Below are 18,826 nucleotides of genomic sequence, written 5' to 3'. Positions count from 1 at the left end.
GTAAGAGTGAGCGCTCATACCCTAAGACAGTCACTAGACCTCAATGCCTCAAACAGGCATACAGGTAAGAGTCAGCGCTTATACCCTAAGACAGTCACTAGACCTCAATTGTTTGCTATTGACACCTGACGCAATCAGCCACGATAAATCTTGCTTAAAGGTACTGGACACTACTGGTAATTACTCAAAATAATTATTAGCATAAAAACTTACTTTGTAACAAGCAATGGAGAGCTGTTGATAGTATAACAAATTGTGAGAAACGGCTCCCTCTGAAAAGCGTAGTTTTCGAGAAAGAATTAATTTTCCTCTAAAATATTTGAATTTCGAGACTTCAGAACTAGATTTTGAGGTCCCGAAATCAAGCATTCTGATCAAAGCACACAACCTCGTGTGACAAGGGTGTTTTTTCTTCCATTATTATCTCACAACTTCGATGACCAATTGAGTTCAAACTTTCCCAAATTTGTTATTTTATGCATATGTTGAGATACACCAAGTGAGAAAAATTACCAAAGGTGTCCACTGTGTTTAAGGCTGGGTCACACAAAACTAGTTCCTAAGAAAGTTTTTAAAACGAGTTTGGTCTGGCTAGAAGGTGTTGCTTTGGCCCGAAATGTCTTAAATAAGACTCTTGTTACTTAGATTCTGGTAATGATTTGTAAATGGGATGAACGTGCTACAAACGGACCTGGTTTGTATGCACACATACGTCCAAATGATGCCTGACCGCACCGTGTCTGGCACGTCCCTAGTACGATCCAAGTAAGGTAATTCCATTCGTAGTACATCCTTCTCGTTTTAAGCGTGATGCCACCCTGTCTTATTGACGGGATGGTCAGCTGAAAATTTGAGAAGGCTCAAAATTCTTGAGCACCTTCAGGATCAAACCCATTTGACAAAAAACAGAGTTTAAATCTGGTGCTCTTAACCGCTAGGCCATGACACGCCATAGAACTCCACAGAGTGTAACGGATCGAGAGGGTTATGGATGGAAAACCGTAGACGTTGTTACCATTGAGAAAATGATGCTGCTAAAATTTAACAATTTTCATAGTGAAGGATTTCAGTTTCTTGATTACAACAAGCCATTTCTGATAGATTTCTCCTTATTTCTTTTCAGGTACCTCTTGTTTGATTTCCGTATCTGGAGTAAGAGTGACTTTCCACTTAGAATAGGTAGGTACATGTATGCTATTCTTCATCACACTATTTTAAAACACAACATTAAAGACAGTGGAAACTATTGGTAACTGTCAAAGACTAGCCTTCACAGTTGGTGTATCTCAACATATGCATAACATAACAAACCTGTGAAATTTTGAGCTCAATCGGTCATCGAACTTGCGAGATAATAATGAAAGAAAAAACACCCTTGTCACACAGGTTGTGTACGTTTAGATGGTTGATTTCAAGAACTCAAGTTCTAAACCTGAGGTCTCGAAATCAAGTTCGTGGAAAGTTACTCCTTTCTCGAAAACTATGGCACTTCAGAGGGAGCCTTTTCTCACAATGGTTTATACCATCATCCTCTCCCCATTACTCGTCACCAAGAAAGGTTTTATGCTAATAAATATTTTGAGTAATTACCAATAGTGTCCACTGCCTTTAAATTGAAGATCTAATAGGACTGATACTAAAAGTAGAAGCTTTTAGTACAGACAAATCTCTGACAATTGTGTCAGATTTCAACTTACACTTTTCCAGGCATGCAACTCTTCAGCGGTTCTCCGCGTTTCATAAAACAGAAGTTTTTTGTTCTCCTCGCACGGTCTGGCTCCGTAGTGTTTTTATTGCTTTTTGTATAAGGGGTTGCAGCGGGAACAACGCTACATGTACCTTCAGTCTGGTCAATCCACACGATCAAGTAAAATATAATTAATAAAACATGTTTATGTGTTTGACCTTTTTGTTTTCAGGTCATATCCAGTATATCTCCACAGTCATCAAAGATGAAAAGAAGAGATTTCGACGGAACTTTGGTGTTCAATATCTCCTGGATGCCATTCGGACATATTACTGGTATTAATGCATTCACTGGAATTCACTGTAATATTAACAATAATAATAATAGTGGCTTCTTATATAGATCGCGCATATCCGCCACTCGGTGACGCTCCTGGCGCTGTAACATGTTGTGTTTCCTGCAAGTTATGTGGGCTACGTTTGAATCATGAGATCTAATCCTTAGCACCAAGGAACTACAAGGAGGTTTGGCGCAATATAATGACAATTGAACTTCTTTTACGTGCGTTACACAACACCTGGGACCAATGGCTTTCCGTCTCATCCGAAGGACGAAGCATCATGGTTAAGGGTCTTGCTTAAGGAAACGGGCATCTCAACTGGGACTCAAAGCCACACTCTGCTGATCAATATCAATGTTTCATTGAATGGTAATGTGTTGTGGCCGAATGGTCAAGTGCACTGGCCCTGAGCTCTGGGCACAATTTCATAGAGCTGCTAAGCACAAAAATTTGCTCAGCACGAAATTTTTGCCTCGATAAAAACAGGATTACCAACCAAATTTTCACGTGATTTTCAGGATAAGCAAACAATTGGTTTGTAATCCTGTTTTTATCAAGGAAGAAATTTCATGCTCAGCAAATTTGTGTGCTTAGCAGCTCTATGAAGTTGGGCCCTGGTGTTTCTGATCAGCAGAGTGTGGGCTTGAGTCCCTGTTCGTACACTTTTGTCCTTGAAGTACTGTTGATACGTTAAACGCTGTCGTATTATTATCCATATAATGTGATTTTTTCATTACTTCTCAGCCCTAGCACAACAGATCTGGGTTTGAGCGATGCCCGTATGATTCGTAACTCCATGTTTGGTTTGTTACGCTTTTACGTGTCTCGCCAAATCCATCACAAAGAGCTGAATGCCATCATCAGTTTCCTGACAGCTGTGGAAGATGAGACTTTGGTAAGTCTGGTGTCTAGTTCAGATTTCACCTTGTATATTCTACTGTATTGTACTTATATAAAAACAACAATTGTACAAGATCTACCAGTCTCCTGACTAGAGCAAGCTAGTCGAAATGTTGAGACCAATAAAGATCTCACTCCATGGTAGTAAAGTTAAATTATCCACTATCAAGCTAAAGTAGTAGTCCTTGCTGATTTCCTACATTTCGCCCAGGTAGTAATTAAAAAGCAGGACAGTCCTTTTCAGAACTGGGAAGTTTCTTTAATTCCAATAATCCACTTTGCAATAGTCGAATATACATGTAAAGCAAGACAGTTCTATATAAAGAACAAAATCTACCTGGCAAGTAGATACACACATGGTGTCACTGCAAACCAAAATCTATAGATACCTCACCATACGATGCCTCAAATCCCATATATTGGGTTTGAATCCCGGTCGTGACACTTGTGTCCCTGAGCAAGACACTTTACAAAATTGGCTTCTCTCCACCCAGGGGTAAATGGGTGTATGTGAGGGCAGAGATGGTTCTTATGATTGGTTTAGCCGAGTAGCGCATATATTGCGCACAGGCTGTATACTTCTCAGGGAGCTGAGATGGTTTAAAGGCAGTGGACACTATTGGTAATTACTCAAAATAATTGTTAGCATGAAACCTTACTTGGTAATGAGTAATGGGGAGAGGTTGATGGTATAAAACATTGTGAGAAACGGTTCCCTCTGAAGGGGCGTAGTTTTCGAGAAAGAAGAAATTTTCCACGAATTTGATTTCGAGACCTCAAGTTTAGAATTTTAGGTCTCGAAATCAAGCATTCGAAAGCACACAACTTCGTGTGACAAGAGTGTTTTTTCCTTTCATTATTATCTGGCAACTGTGACGACCGATTCAGCTCAAATTTTCACAGGTTGTTTATTTTGTGTTTATGTTGAGATACACCAAGTGCGAAGACTGGTCTTTGACAATTACCAATAGTGTCCACTGTATTTAAGGATTGATTTAAGGCCCAGTGACCAGGGATAATAATGCCGGAAGCGCTTTGAGACACCCCTCGGGCGTGAAAAGCACTAGGTTATTAATATTATTATTATTATTATCTACCGAGCCATAATATATTTTTGTAACTTTGATTGATTACAGATAGGAGAAGTTCTTGATACCTTACTGACTCTACTTGAGGGTACTGGTAAGGACCAGCTTTACCTACAGCTCTTTGAGGAAGGGCATGGAGACCTCCTTTATTGCCTGCTAACTCTCAAGCAATACTCAGATGCACTCAGAGTTCGTGTCTTTAAGGTTAGTTGCATGTTTTTTTTTTATAAAGAACCACTAGAGTAATAATTAAATTAGACACAATAAAACGCACTGGAGGCATTTTCAATAGACAAAGTCTTGTGTAGAAATGTCTTATAAAAACAACATAGTGGACTTCTTAACAGAAATTAAGTTAAGTTAATGTACAGACAGGGCAAAACAGGGCAACCACACAAAGTAAACTCTACTTAAAGACACTGGACAGTATTGGTAATTGTCAAAGACCAGTCTTCTCACTTGGTGTATCTCAACATATGCATAAAATAACAAACCTGTGAAAACATGAGCTCAATCAGTCGTTGAAGTTGCGAGGTATTGAAATCAAATTCGTGGAAAATTACTTCTTTCTCGAAAACTACATCAATTCAGAGGGAGCTGTTTCTCACAATGTTTTATACTATTAATCTCTCCCCATTACTTGTAATCAAGTAAGGTTTTATGCTAATAATTAGTTTGAGTAATTACCAATAGTGTCCACTGCCTTTAAAACAATTTTTGTTTTGCTTGTGTTGTGTTTTGTTTATCCTCAAGGTATTGTCCATGATGCTGCGGACGACCAAGGTATATGAGAAGAGTAAACATCGGATGAGACTCTTAGACATCGGCTTCTCTGGGTTGACTCTCCTGATGGGTGAGATGACCGTGACAATGCCGGTTGCTAAGAACCTTGTGGAGATGGTCACAGGTAAGCAATTAAATGCACTGGACTTGTTTGGTAATTGTCAAAGACCAGTATTCTCACTTGGTGTATCCAAACATATGTGTAAAAAATAACTTTTTTGAAAATTTTGGCTCAATTGGTCAGGGAATTTGCAAGAGAATAATGGAAGAAAAAACACCATTGTTGCATCACTTTCTGTGCTTTCAGATGCCTGATAAAAGGCTTCAGCCGAGTCTTTTATTATTTGAGTGAGAAATTACCTCTTTCTCAAAAATGTACGTTACTCCAGGGTTCGCCCTGGTATTCCTGGTTCGATTGGCAGCATATTGAGCCACAGCACCTTGTAAACCATTACATGGTGCTATGTAAGGAGTAGATCTCATAGTTCTACATGTAGTTCCACATAACTTAGTTCCACATACCTTGCAGAAAAATACTGTATATATTAAAGTGCCGTGAGTGTCACTGAGTGACGGATATGCACACTATAAGAAGCCACTATTTTATCTATAATTGTCAAACTATTGCCTTTGCCATTGAAGAGAATCAAGGATTTGTGTTTTACCAATACACATAAGTGCGTATTTTCTTGTTCTCTTCCTGTTCAGAGGGTCACATTAACTATCCTGGACTACTAGCAGTCATGCAGCTTCTCCATCGTGCGGGACCCCTAATCAAACTAGAGGCGTGCACACAGCTCCTCCACATTCTCTACACAGAGAAAGAGTCTAAGGGCAAACTAGGAAAGGTTGTCGGCTGGCAGGACACCCTCTCAAGGTTATTTGTGAAGGACGCTACCGCCGGCCCTGACATCGGTCTCGATATGAACGGTCTTGCCAACACGCCTAAAAGCGTTCCGTCCACCCCGACGATGAAACCGAGCAACCCTCTGAACGACGCGGAGGATGGGGATACCTTGAAGGATGCCGCGAATAGTCTTCTACTTCTCCACGTTGAAGACCCGCAAGCCGTCGACACCAGGGATTTACAAGCTGATGACATGAGCAGCATCGCCGACAGCATCGATACGCCGCAGTCGATGCGGCGTCATCTCGCTGTCGAGACGGACACCGATTCCATTTCGTTCTCTGAGAGTCTCGTTAGCAGCGATATGTACTGCGGTCAGTCGACTGACCGTTTGGCTAGCGGTCAGTTTGAGGGTAGCTATTCGGAGTTGGGTGGCGAGAGTGATAGTTCATTAACGGCTGGTGGATGGGCGAGCAGAGACACACTGGACGGTAAGTCAGAAAACAAAATCTCTTGCTCATTGTAGGTCTGTAGCCAGCTGAAAAGGTTCTTCACATTTCTGACCAGCAGTGATTAAGTACACTATTTAGTGTTTCCTTGCTTTTGTTTTGTGATGTTGTCTTTTTTAACACAATTGGGGACTGACTGGGTAAGCGATTAAGTGGTAAACGATTTGGGGTTGAACAAAGAAACTTGACTGGAGTTGACCTCGAACTAACAACCTCCAGATTAACGTGCCGGCGCTCTACCAACTGAGCTTTTAAGCCCTACATGTATGTTGGCGGTGTCCCTATTTTGTCAATATCTACCCCCGCACAAAGATGTTGACAAAATACTGAAACCGCCAACATATGGCTAGAAAGCTCAGGAGGTCATTGGTTTGAGTTCCACTCTAGTCAATTTGTCTTTGTTCAACCCCAAATCTTTTTTTAACAACTATCTCTCCACCCAGGGGTAAATGGGGACCTGTGAGGGCAGAGATGGTTCTTGTGATTGATTTAGCCGAGTAGCACATATTTGTTGCACAGGCTGTATACTCCCCAGGGAGCTGAGATGGTTTAAGGAGTGAATTAAGACCCAGTGACCAGGGGTAATAATTTGAAGCGCTTTGAGACACCCGTTCGGGAGTGAAAAAGCGCTATATCAACTCAAAATATTAATAGTAATCTCTCATCTGCAGTTGAAGCTGATGGTACCTTGAGATCTCCGCTCTACAGTTCCGAAAGCGGAATCAACCTCGCTGTCTCTGGAAGCAGCACAAATGTCAGGCCCTCTCACCTCAGCCTGGCCTCTACAGGCGACACACAGGGTGATGGGGAGAGCCCGGAGGAGTCGCAGGCTAACGAGAGGACCCAAGAGACCCTTGCAGATACCTTGACGGAAGTGGTAGTACAGATTATGTGGAGAGGGGTCCAAGGATCGGATGAAGAAGCATGGGCTGTAAGTTAGGGTTATTACGACCTGCCCCCATTTTCATAGAGCTGCTTAAGCACAAAAATTTGCTTAGCATGAAATTTCTTCCTTGATAAAAACAGGAATACCAACAGAATTTCCACGTGATTTTCAGGATAAGCAAACAACAGCTGAATACCAGTAACAAGCAATATGCAACAAATGGAAATTTGGTTGGTAACCCTGTTTTCATCATTGAAGAAATTTCATGCTAAGCAAATTTGTCTGCTTAGCAGCTCTATGAAATTGGGCCCTGCCCCCATTTTCATAGAGCTGCTTAAGCACAAAATTTGCTTAAGCTGAAAAAATCATTGCAGAGTAAACTTTGATTACCAACCAAGACTCCATTCAATTGTTTGCTCAGTAAACAACAGCTATATACCAGTCACAAGCAATGTATATGGCATGACACTTTGGCCAGTACATGTGAAAAAAATAAGCTAGCTATTTTCGTGCTTAAAGGCAGTGGACACTATTGGTAATTAATCAAACTAATTATTAGCATAAAACCTTACTTGGTAACGAGTAATGGGGAGAGGGTGATGGTATAAAACATTGTGAGAAACAGCTCCCGCTGAAGTAACGTACATGTACATGTAGTTTGCGAGAAAGAAGCAAGTTTCCACGAATTTGATTTCGAGACCTCAGATTTAGAATTTGAGGTCTCGAAATCAAGCATCTGAAAGCCCACAACTTCGTGTGACCATATGGTGAGACAAGGGTGTTTGTTTCTTTCATTAATATCTCGCAACTTCAAGGACAGATTGAGCTCAAATTTTCACAGGTTTTATATTTTATGCATATGTTGAGATACACCAACTGTGAAGACTAGTCTTTGAGAATTACCAATAGTGTCCAGTGTCTTTAAGCAAATTGTGTGCTACTGCAGCTCTATGAAGGCCCCAGTCCAAATACCTTTGCCTCATTTTTTTGGGTGACGTATCATACAATGTAGTACACCCTGTCTTTGCATCTAGGCTATCTGCCTCTAAAAACCCTGACCCATCCAGTTTCTACCAGTATCTTCGTAGGCATACCCTTATCCACTCAGTTCCATTGCATGTGATAAAGATGAGTATTGTGTGTTTATTGCGTGTGATACATCGCAAATTGGCTGGTTGTGGCTGATCACCCGTTTCCAGCTCTGGTGTTTCTGATCGGCAGAGTGTGGGTTCGAGAGTCATGACACTTGTGTCCCTGAGCAAGACACTTAACCATTGCTTCGTCCTTTGGATGGGTTGAAAGCCGTTGGTCCCATGCGTTGTCTAAAAGTAAAAGATCCCAGTAGGGGCTCGCCTCAGTGTTCCTGGCAGTGGCTGCTGAATGCGCTGTAGCACCTTGTAAACCTTTATAAGGTGCTACATAATTGGGTCTCAGAATTCATAACTTAAATAACCTATTTTTCTGGAAAAAATGTTTATACTAAGCGCCTTGAGAACCTTGTTGGTAGATGCATGGTAGTATATAAGACTTCAGTATTGTTGTAAGATATGTGTTGGGGTCCGAGGACTAATGTAGTGTGGGGGTCCAAAGCGGCTGCTAAATACTGGAAATGAAGTTTTAACGACACACAGGTTCTGTTTTCTCTCCGCCAATGTAGTTGACCCTTTATTGAATTGTTGAGTGACCTAACCTGCACAATTGATATCTGATGAAGATTGTGCAGGCGGTGATAAAATACACAAAGATACATTAATTAAACTCCTGCTTTAGTACGACAATACTTAGGACCTCTCAATATCAATTCATCTCTTAAAATCTCAATAGACACTAGACTCGGTTAACTGGGATATATTAATGGCACAGCAGTACTGGGCAATGGGGATATGAGACACAAACATACATCATTGAGCGCCCAACTTCACTTACACCATTTTCACACAGAAATAAACACCCATTCCCCCAATGTCCAACAGAGCCATTGCCATACATACATCCGTCCATACATAGCAACGTTAACATTAACTTCTACATGTACTTGACTGCGCGTGTATGTACCGCAACACAGCATAGCTTATAACGCTAACCAACGCACATGTATCTATCCTAAAACGTCACCTCCAAATCTGTGACCCACACAAGTCTTCTAACTGTAAAATTACTCTTTTTAGTCAATGAAATTCCCAAAATCTACAACAGAATATGAATCTATGGATATTTGCGGATATAATGAAAATAAGCATGAGTCAATAACATTGCATTATAATGATTAAATAAAAGGTTTAAAACTACGGATAAAGTTTGGCATCCTCACCTGATGAAGATTGTGCAGGCGGTTAAGAGCGTGGGGGGGGTCTCTAAACTTCAAAGGGCGCCACCCCGCATCCTCAGCGGAGAGAGAATAACTTTATTATTGCTCCAATAATAAAGGAACAACTCCTCACATTATTATTATTGTTTAAACTGCCTCTTATTAAATGAATGTTTATGTGAATCCGTAGGCACGTGGCCAGATCTTTGTCAGCCTGACCAAGCTGTCAGAAACCTACGACCTCCTCCGACCGGCCACCCAAATCAAACGCCACATGCTAGAGAAACTCCTTGAGGTCTTGGCCAATGACATCAAGAGCGATGGGTCAGGTGACCAGGTCATGCATTCCGAGAATGCCTTGTGGCTGATGAAGCTCGTTCAAGATTTCTTATTCGGAGATGAGCAAGGGAATAGCCATGCTTGGAGCGACAAGGTAAAGCTTTGGGATTGATTATTGATCGCTAAATTTATGTGTACCCAACCTCAGAAATTTTCTAACTTTTTATGCGTATTGCCAAAAGCAGGCACTTCTTAGGAAGGAACAATAAATAAACAGTAAACTTGTGGAGACAACCATGTGTAAATCTCTCTGTGGGAGTGTTGGCTCGAAAAGAGCCTGTGTGGTATCGACATTTCAAACGCTATACCTTGCTCGTGCACCTCTTGGTATTAGTGAAATGGCGGTTCGAGTGAAGACAACCAAAACAATGGCATGTTGTGGCTGAAGGGTTTTGAGCACATAACTCAAGTACTGGGCCCAATTTCATGGCTCTGCTTACCGCTGAATTCTGCGCTTACGATCACGATTCCCCGCTCACACGCAAGTGCCGAATTTCTGCGCTAGCCTTGTAAGCGTAGAATGCCTAGTAACGTGGAGTACACACGCGCAGAAGCCCAAATTCGCCGCTAACCCGTGTAAGCACAGAATTCCCTGCTTCCGTAAGCGCCAATTCTGTGCTTACGGTAAGCAGAGCCATGAAATTGGGCCAAGGTGTTTCTGATCAGCAGAGCCACCACAACTCTTCAAGAGATTTTTACTTGGTGTCACTGCAAACCTTACTAACTTACTTATACATATGAAATGGGAAATAATGATCTCGTAGTTCTGAGCAGGCGATCTGGGCCCAATTTCATGGCTCTGCTTACCACCGTATTCTGCGCTTACGATCACCTTTCCCAAATTTTAGTGCTTGCTGAATTTGCTTGACGAAAGGACAAAATTCCCTTTTCCCCCAAAAAAGCCATGAAGTTGGGGTCTGTTTCATCGCACATGGACACAGTGGCTGACCAACAGTCAAATCCTCATGTCATTTGTTCTCCTTTTTGTGTTTATAGTTAGCTGAAGCCGTTATTGACGTCATCGACGCCCTAGGAGTGTGGGAAGATACACAATCAACAGAAGAATGGATTGAGATGTCACAGCTGGGTCTGCGGATCATGCTGGGCTTCGCTGCATACGATGATATTGAGGTAACATTACGGGAAAGCTCCATTACACAAAGAGTTCTCTTGCAACTCACACCTGTTATCTCCATTGAGGGACATTTAACATTACTGGAAAGCTTTCGTTAAAGACACTGGACACGTTTGGTAATTGTTAAAGACCAGTACACTCACTTGATGTATTCCAACATATGCATAAAATAACAAACCTGTGAAAATTTGAGATTACTTGGTCGTCGAAGTTGCAAGAGAATAATTAGTGAAAAAATACTTAGGTGCACAACTTTGTGTGCTTTCAGATGCATAATAAAAGGCCTCAGTTCAATCTTTGTTACTTGAGTGAGAAATTACCTCATTCTCAAAAAAATTGTTACTTCAAACTTGTCATTAAAGAAAGAGGCCAGAATAACATATCCTTTTCATATTTACCAACTCACACCTGTTATCTCCAAGTAGTTCCTTGAGTATACTGTTTGAAACGTAAAGACCACACCAGCCGTCGATTTCACCAAACTCTTCCTAACTTAGGATTAATCTTAGATCTTAGGGCGAGTTAAGTCAGTAACCATAGATCTTAAGACGCATTGAACCCATCCTAAGTTTGGACGAGTTTCTCTTCATAAATCGGGACAGGATTAATCCTGGCGGTTTTTTAACATTGGCTGCAGCTCTTTTCAGAGCCAACACTACCACTAAAGAGATTTGCACATGGTTGTAACCGCATGTTTAATATTTATTTGTAGTTTCTTCATATGACTTTGTTTTGTTCTAGGTGTGTGCAACAGCTGCAGCCAGGCTTCATCATCTCCTGCAGACTAGACCGATTCCCACTCCTAGTGAAGCTTGCTTCCTCCTTGGTTCCCTGGACACGGCTCTCATGAGGTCACTCAATGGTGAGTTGATTCCACAAAGAACAACAAGTTCTAGTTACATGGTCCAATTTTTTGACCCATTAATGCCCTGGGGTCGATTTTAAAAAGAGTTAGGACTAGTCCCAACTAGTCCTTCCTAGGAGATATACAAATTGCATGGATAGTCCTAAGTTAGGACGAGTAACCGGTCCTAACTCGAGATAAGACTAGTCCTAACTCTTTGTGAAGTCCACCCCAGGTCATTGTGCCAAGACACTGGGGAGTATATAACCTGGGCAATCGAAACAGTCCAAAGGCTTTTTCATAAACACTATAAAACCTTACCTGCTAGAGCAATTTAAACACTATAACTTGAATTTGATGCTCTTCATCACTCGGCCATGGCACCCTACAATGTACTACAAAGATGCAAAACTTAAATAATTTTTGTCTTTTGTTTGAAGCTCGCGAGCGTGAGACCTACGCATACTTGATACCCCTAACGCGAGCGATGATCGAGATCTACCACAACCAGCTCCGGATGCCCAACTTCCTGCCGCATCTGCCGACGACCGACACCAGTCCCACATTCTTTGAGGACTTTCAGACGTACTGTCTCTCCGAGGAGTGGAGAATATACATTGACAAACAGGTATAAATGCATGGTGCCCCATGCTTTTGCTGTAGTGCCCTCTTCAACGGTTTGGGGTTGAATAAAGAAAGTTTACTAAAATGGGACTACAACCAAAGATTAGCAGTGGACACTACTGGTAATTACTCAAAGTAAATGTTATCATAAAACCTTTCTTGATAACGAGTAATGGGGAGAGGTTGATAGTATAAATCATTGTGAGAAATAGCTCCCTCTGAAGAGACGTAGTTTTCAAGAAAGAAGTAATTTTCCAAGAATTTGATTTCAAGACCTCAGATTTAGAATTTGAGGTCTCGAAATGAAGCATCTGAAAGCACACAACTTCGTGCGACCATGGTGCAACAAGGGTGTTTTTTACTTTCATTTACATCTCACAACTTCAACGACCGATTGAGCTCAAATTTTCACAGGTTTGTTATTTTATGCATATGTGAGAAGACTGGTTTTTGACAATTACCAATAGTGTCCAGTGTCTTTAAGGTGTCAGTGCTCTACCAACTGAGCTACCCGACCCTATGTTGGCAGTCTCCCTTTTAGTCAATCTCTTTGTTTATGGGGGCCATTCAGAAGTCGTACAGCCGTTAACTGCCGTGTAGCAAGGGATCACTCCCAAATTACGATACAACCTGGTAAGCTGCAGCCAGGGGATCACCTTAAAGGGATGCGAGTATTATTAATATGCAACTATCATTGTTAACCTCAGGTCAAGCCGTTCATGGAGGAGTATGTGACTGTAAACTTCTCAGGAGTCTCAGCTAAGATGGGAAAGCTGTGGAGAAAGTGCTTTGATCAGATGAACACCGACATCCATCGCCGGGACCGGGAACGAGGGGAAGGCAAACTCAAGTTTCAGGTCAGAATAAGGGAATAAAAGAGTAGGCGTCAAGCTCTTAAACGGCCGTTTAAAACCAGCAGGGTCGTGGTCGTGCAATAAAGGCCTGAGCCAACCCTCTTCTCTTACATGTAGTCTTTCCTGTGCATTACACAATGCCTACAGTTTTACGATCCATCCAAAAGGTGGCGGCTCGATGTTAAGGAGCTCTATGGATCGAGTTCGGACGTTGTGTTCTTGGATGCTGTTCATTTATCTTCCACCTGAAGATGATTATGTAGTGCCATTTTGTACAGTGTTGTTCTCGACTGATCCCTGCTGAAAGGTGGTGTGTGATCCTGTTCCGAGTGTATTATTCTCAGGTCGTGTTCTCATCAGTCGGGCGTCTGAACAGGGCACTCGGGCCAAGAACAGATCGCCTGAACTCGGCCATTATGTCCCTGACAAGCTACCAACCAGGACAATGCATGGAATTGTCTCCCATCCAATTACTAACCACAGTAAAAGTGCTTAACTTGGCTGTTTTTCCCCAGACCTAACTTACTTGGACAGGAACATAAACTTCATTAAGGAGGTTGGACAGAAGCACCCGGTTGTACCTCCAAAGTGTTTCCCTGACATTGTTCTCTCTCCATGTCTTTAAGCCTTTTTGAGGTATGGCGGACACAACGTACAACACTGTAAAGTTGTGGTAAATTTGTGCGTATTGACCATAGAAATAGAACGTATGTTATTCAGTGAAGTGCGCATTTTAGGCGACGCGGTGTTTACACGTAAACCTAATGACCACCAACATGGTGAGCGTGGGATCAGTCGCGGCGTGTGACGCGCGCGTATCACGTCCGCCATACCTCAAAAAGGCTTATGAAGGGTGTCATGGCTGAGTTGTTAAGAGCACCGAACTCAAGCTCTGGTGGTTCTGATCAGCAGAGTATGGGTTCGAGTCCTGGTCGTGACACTTTTGTCCCTGAGCAAGACAGTTAACTATAATTGCTTCTCTCTACCAAGGGGTAAATACAGGTACATGTGTTGGCAGAGATGGTTCTTGTAATTGATTTAGCTCAGTGCCTACATATTTGTTGCAAAGGGAGCTGAGATGATTTAAGGAATGAATTAAATGGTCCAGTGACGAGGGGTGCTAATGTTGGAAGTGCTACCCTTCGGGTGTTTGAAGCGCTTTATAAAAACTGATTATTATTATTATATTTTTACCTCCAAAAGGTTTTTCTCACTTTTGTTCTCTCTCCATGTCTATCTAGGCCAAGATCATCGAGCCTTTTTACTCGCTTCGCAAGAGTGAGCTTTCTAGACATGCAGGGATATTGAATAAGATGTACAATCAGCACCAGTCAACGTTGAGGCAGTGGAGGGCCAGTAAGCGCTTCTTGACTGGGGAGAGGGGAGCTTGGGCAGAGAGGTACATGTACATGTAATAATATTATAATATCGGAGTCTTATATAGCGCACAAATCTACCAACAAGGTTCTCAAGGCGCTTAGTATATACATTTTTTCAGAAAGATAGGTTATTGAAAGTTATGAATTTTGAGACCCAATTATGTAGCACCTTGTAAGGGTTTACAAGGTGCTACGGCACATTCAGCAGCCACTGCCAGGAACACCGGTCAAACCCCTTCTCTTAGCGATAAGTGTTACTGGGTTTTTTACGTGCATTACTTGTACACAACGTACGGGACCGACAGCTTTACGTCCCATCCAAAGGACAAAGCAATAATGGTTCTTGTTTAAGTGTCACGACTCTCGAAGTGTCCAAAACATCACCACAAAATTGTTCAGATTTTTTTGTCAACACCTGGTTGCATCTCTGGTTTCCGATTAGCGCTTTCACCAATATTTTGAACATGGAGGGATTCACATGGATAATGCGCAATATAGATGGAATAAATACTGGAATTCCCGGCCTAAAACTCATGAAGGGAAAGTTCCATTAAACAAAGAGATAATTATAGGCATCATTTTCCTCTTGCAACTCACACCTGTTATCTCCATTCTCCTTTTCCAAACAGTGGGCTTAATTGGATCATGCACAAACCTTAAAGGGTTAATGTACTTTTTGTGGGACAAAAAACACGATGTCCACAGATTTACACTTAACATACACAGATTAAAGATAATGATAGTAGAAAGCTTCCCTGAAAATATTCCAGCTGCGCATGTCTGTTACTGCTGACAACGGACGTTGTCTATCTCCCGTGACCTTTTGACAATACCCGCTGGTATTGTCAAAAAGTTATGGGAGATAGACAAAGTCCGTCGTCAGCAGTAACAGACATGCGCCACTGACATTCCGAAGTGGCTTGTTACGTGCTGAGGTGCTATAGTTTTTGAGAAATTAGTAAAACAATGTCGTGAAAATAGTTTTCGTCTCATGAGAAGAAAATTATTTTAAGCACTTATAACGTATTTTCATGACATTGTTTTACTCATTTCTCAAAAACTACAGCACCTCAGTAAGTAACATTTGAAGGGAAGCTTTCCACTACCATTATCTTCAAACCCTGTAAGTTTAATTTAAATCTATGGACATTTTGAAAAAGTACCCAAATCCTTTAATGGAGCTTTCTGGTAATGTGATCCGGTGAAATTATTTTTTGGTTTCAGGACTGATGAGAATCTCTACTGGAAGTTGTCGTCACAAGAGAATTTCTCCCGGATGCGGTTGAAGTTAACTCAGAATTTCATGTTTGATCCACACTTGGAAGCTAGCCAACTGAGAGACAACACGGGTAGGTCCTTAAAGCAGGGCCCAATTTCATGGCTCTGCTTACCGTAAGCAAAGAATCTCCCCTCAACCATCGGTTTTCATCTTTTTACTGTTGTATGTTGTAGCTAATTGAGTCTTGGCTGATTTATATTTTTCAACTTTTTTAAAGTATATTAATTTTTGGTTTTTACCCATACACCGATGTGTGTTAGCACTGTATACTCAGTACTTTCCCGAGTCCTGTGAAAAAATATCACAGGCATGTTACTCGGGTGGGATTCGAACCCACGACCCTTGCAATTCTACAGCAGTGTCTTACCAACTAGACTACCTAGGTTGCCCGGTAGCTAGAGACAGTTCGAATCCTATGTGTTGGCAGCGGGTACTGCAACGATAAAGGAGATGTCAAATTTGCATCGAGGATAAAGAATATAAATTTTTTATTTTTACCCATACCTGTTTTTTAAAGGACTTGAAGTTTCAGGTTCTGAGTGTTGTTCCTGTTAGTTTTTAACTGAAGGGTCTCCTGTGTCTCTTGTATGTTGCCTCAACTTTTGCTGTTTACTTAAGTTTTTGCTACTGTTTTCCCTCTGAAGCGCCTTGAGGCCCTCGCATAAGGCGCTCTATAAATATTTTAGTTTTATTAATATTCAAAATAAGGGACTCCTATAGACCATGTGAACTTTGTTTACAAAAAGTGTGACCTTGTACATTCTTTGAATATTCTGGCAGGCACAATACTTCACTGGTCTTATGGGAAAGTTGACAATGTGTGTCATAATTTCCACATAAATCCGAAAGTTATGAAAGTGAAAGCTGGACAAGTTTTGAGATGTGCCCCCTTTCCTCATATCAAAAGTTGATAAGAATTAGACAGTGCAATCTCCATAAAATATAAGATTATGTTTTCTTCCATTTGGCTGATGTACAAATCCTGCCTGCAGGAAGTCCAGGCTCTGTGGCTCTTTTGTAAACATGTGATGTCAGAGGTCACATCGTCTATATACCAGTGGTTTATGCTTGTGATCAGCCACAATCATGGGTAAACATGCGTGTCCATTTTATGAACAACAGTTTGAAAACCACTGATGTAGCAGTCATCTCAGTCTTATTTATATACCACTTAAAAGTCGCTGTGTCAATTGTGTTTGTCAAATACAAGATTTGTAAAGAGTTATTCATTATTTATCTGTTATTTATCATAAAATTAATTTATTATTGTGGCTGTGCACATTTTCATTTGTTTAAGTTTTCATGTACCGAGATTTCCAAGTGTTAATGTTCTCTAGTTGTCTTTCTGTTATCGCAGGACCCATTTTTGAGGCGGCAGAAGTCATCACTCTAGAGTTGGTGAAAGAGGCTCGGGTCAGTGACATGGAGCTACAGGATGACAGACTAGGAGATGAAGAATGGAACATCATATCGGACATGTCAGAGGGGTTGGTTACTAGACTTGGATATATTTTCCACAAATTGTTAGACAAAAATATTTTTTTACTCTGTGGCAGTGAAGTTAAAGGAACACGTTGCCTTGGATCAGACGAGTTGGTCTTTGAAAAGCGTTTGAAACCGTTTGTTATGAAATGCATATGGTTAGACAAAATTTAAAATATAATCCACACAAGTATCACTCAAAATTGCACGGTTTTCGCAACGTAAAAGGAAAACCGTGCAATTTTGAGGCGTGTTTGTGTGGATCATTGTATTCTACTTTTAAATTATCTATCTAATCATTAGCATTTCACAGTTTCCAACGCTTTTCAAAGACCAACTCGTCCGATCCAAGGCAACGTGTCCCTTTAATAGCAAGGAATCCCCTTGATCCACTGAGAAAAAGGAGTCTAAAAACTAGCCCACCTTTTGAAGTTGAATCCTTACATTTATTATATCTACACTTATATAGGATTAAAGAACACCCGTTTTAGACAGGCGCTCCAGAGGTCTGCCGAACCAAATTCTGAATAAAAAAAGTTTGACGCCTGAAACAGTTAGGAGCAACTGCATGTGCTAGAAGTCGAAAGACCGACTCTGGAGCGCTTTGGTTTTAGACGTCGATCTTGTCATGAGCCGAGTCAATATAAATGTAATGTTAAGTTCCTCTGTTTGAAACCAAATTTTATTTTGGTCAATCTAGAGTTGCTCCTAATCTTGTTGGTTCTGCGCGACTCTGGCAAGCTTTCTGAAACGGGTGTGAATCAAACAGTTCTAAAAATCGAAGGTATACTTTGCCTTTATATGACACTTACTATATTTGCTTCTCTCCACCCAGGGTTAAATGGGGACCTGTGAGGGCAGAGATGGTTCTCGTGGTTGATTTAGCCGAGAAGCGCATATATTGCGCACAGGCTGTTTACTCCCCAGGGAGCTGAGATGGTTTAAGGAGTGATTTAAGGCCCAGTGACCAGGGTTAATAATGTGAAGCACTTTGGGACGCCCTCCGGGTGTGAAAAGCGCTATATAAAAACGGGTTATTATTACTTTTATTGTTCACACAGCACTGAGACTGAGCAGGGCGGTACAGTCAAGGAGAAGACGGTGGTATCTGAAGAGTGTAATCTTATCACTCTGGTGGATGTCATACCAGGAAAGCTGGAGGTCACAACAACTCATGTGTACTTCTACGACAGTAGCCCAGAGAAGGAGGAAGGTAAGACCGTGTCTGAAATGGCGACTTCGGCTACAGCTACGGCTAGATCAGCGCGTCTGCCATTGTTGAAGAATAGTCAGATGCGCGCCAACGAGCCGTACATGTAGCTGTACCCGAAGTCGTCGTTTCGGACACGGCCTTAGGGTATTATGAGGATGATATTCTTTCTACTTTAGTCTTTTTTCCAAACTTGTTTGTCCCTGGACAATTCTGGAAACTTGAGATTAAATAGCCTGAAATGTTTTATAAGAGCCATATACATGTAGCTTTACACGTTGACTAGAGCTCTAACACCCCGTAATACATACACTAAGGTTTTGAAGCCGTGT

At 41.4% G+C, this 18,826-nt stretch overlaps 1 protein-coding gene across 2 annotated transcripts in view; it reads left to right on the top strand.

Moving 5' to 3' along the window:
* Positions 1-18,826, top strand: part of LOC117291945 (neurobeachin-like protein 1) — a 70,921-nt gene that overhangs the window by 34,328 nt on the left and 17,767 nt on the right. For both annotated transcript variants that reach the window (XM_033773967.1, XM_033773966.1), the window contains exons 23-38: positions 1,124-1,179; positions 1,920-2,022; positions 2,772-2,922; positions 4,064-4,219; positions 4,769-4,922; positions 5,507-6,136; positions 6,826-7,085; positions 9,539-9,781; positions 10,684-10,818; positions 11,564-11,684; positions 12,107-12,294; positions 12,998-13,147; positions 14,386-14,543; positions 15,748-15,872; positions 17,160-17,289; positions 18,346-18,497. In XM_033773967.1, coding sequence (XP_033629858.1) covers positions 1,124-1,179; positions 1,920-2,022; positions 2,772-2,922; positions 4,064-4,219; positions 4,769-4,922; positions 5,507-6,136; positions 6,826-7,085; positions 9,539-9,781; positions 10,684-10,818; positions 11,564-11,684; positions 12,107-12,294; positions 12,998-13,147; positions 14,386-14,543; positions 15,748-15,872; positions 17,160-17,289; positions 18,346-18,497 — 2,912 coding nt within the window. The remainder of the gene's footprint in view (positions 1-1,123; positions 1,180-1,919; positions 2,023-2,771; positions 2,923-4,063; positions 4,220-4,768; positions 4,923-5,506; positions 6,137-6,825; positions 7,086-9,538; positions 9,782-10,683; positions 10,819-11,563; positions 11,685-12,106; positions 12,295-12,997; positions 13,148-14,385; positions 14,544-15,747; positions 15,873-17,159; positions 17,290-18,345; positions 18,498-18,826) is intronic.

This window comes from Asterias rubens, chromosome 6, assembly GCF_902459465.1.
Source record: "Asterias rubens chromosome 6, eAstRub1.3, whole genome shotgun sequence".
Taxonomy (NCBI): Eukaryota; Metazoa; Echinodermata; class Asteroidea; order Forcipulatida; family Asteriidae; genus Asterias; species Asterias rubens.
Note: the sequence above shows the minus strand (reverse complement) of the source record. Positions and strands in the feature narration are given on the sequence as shown.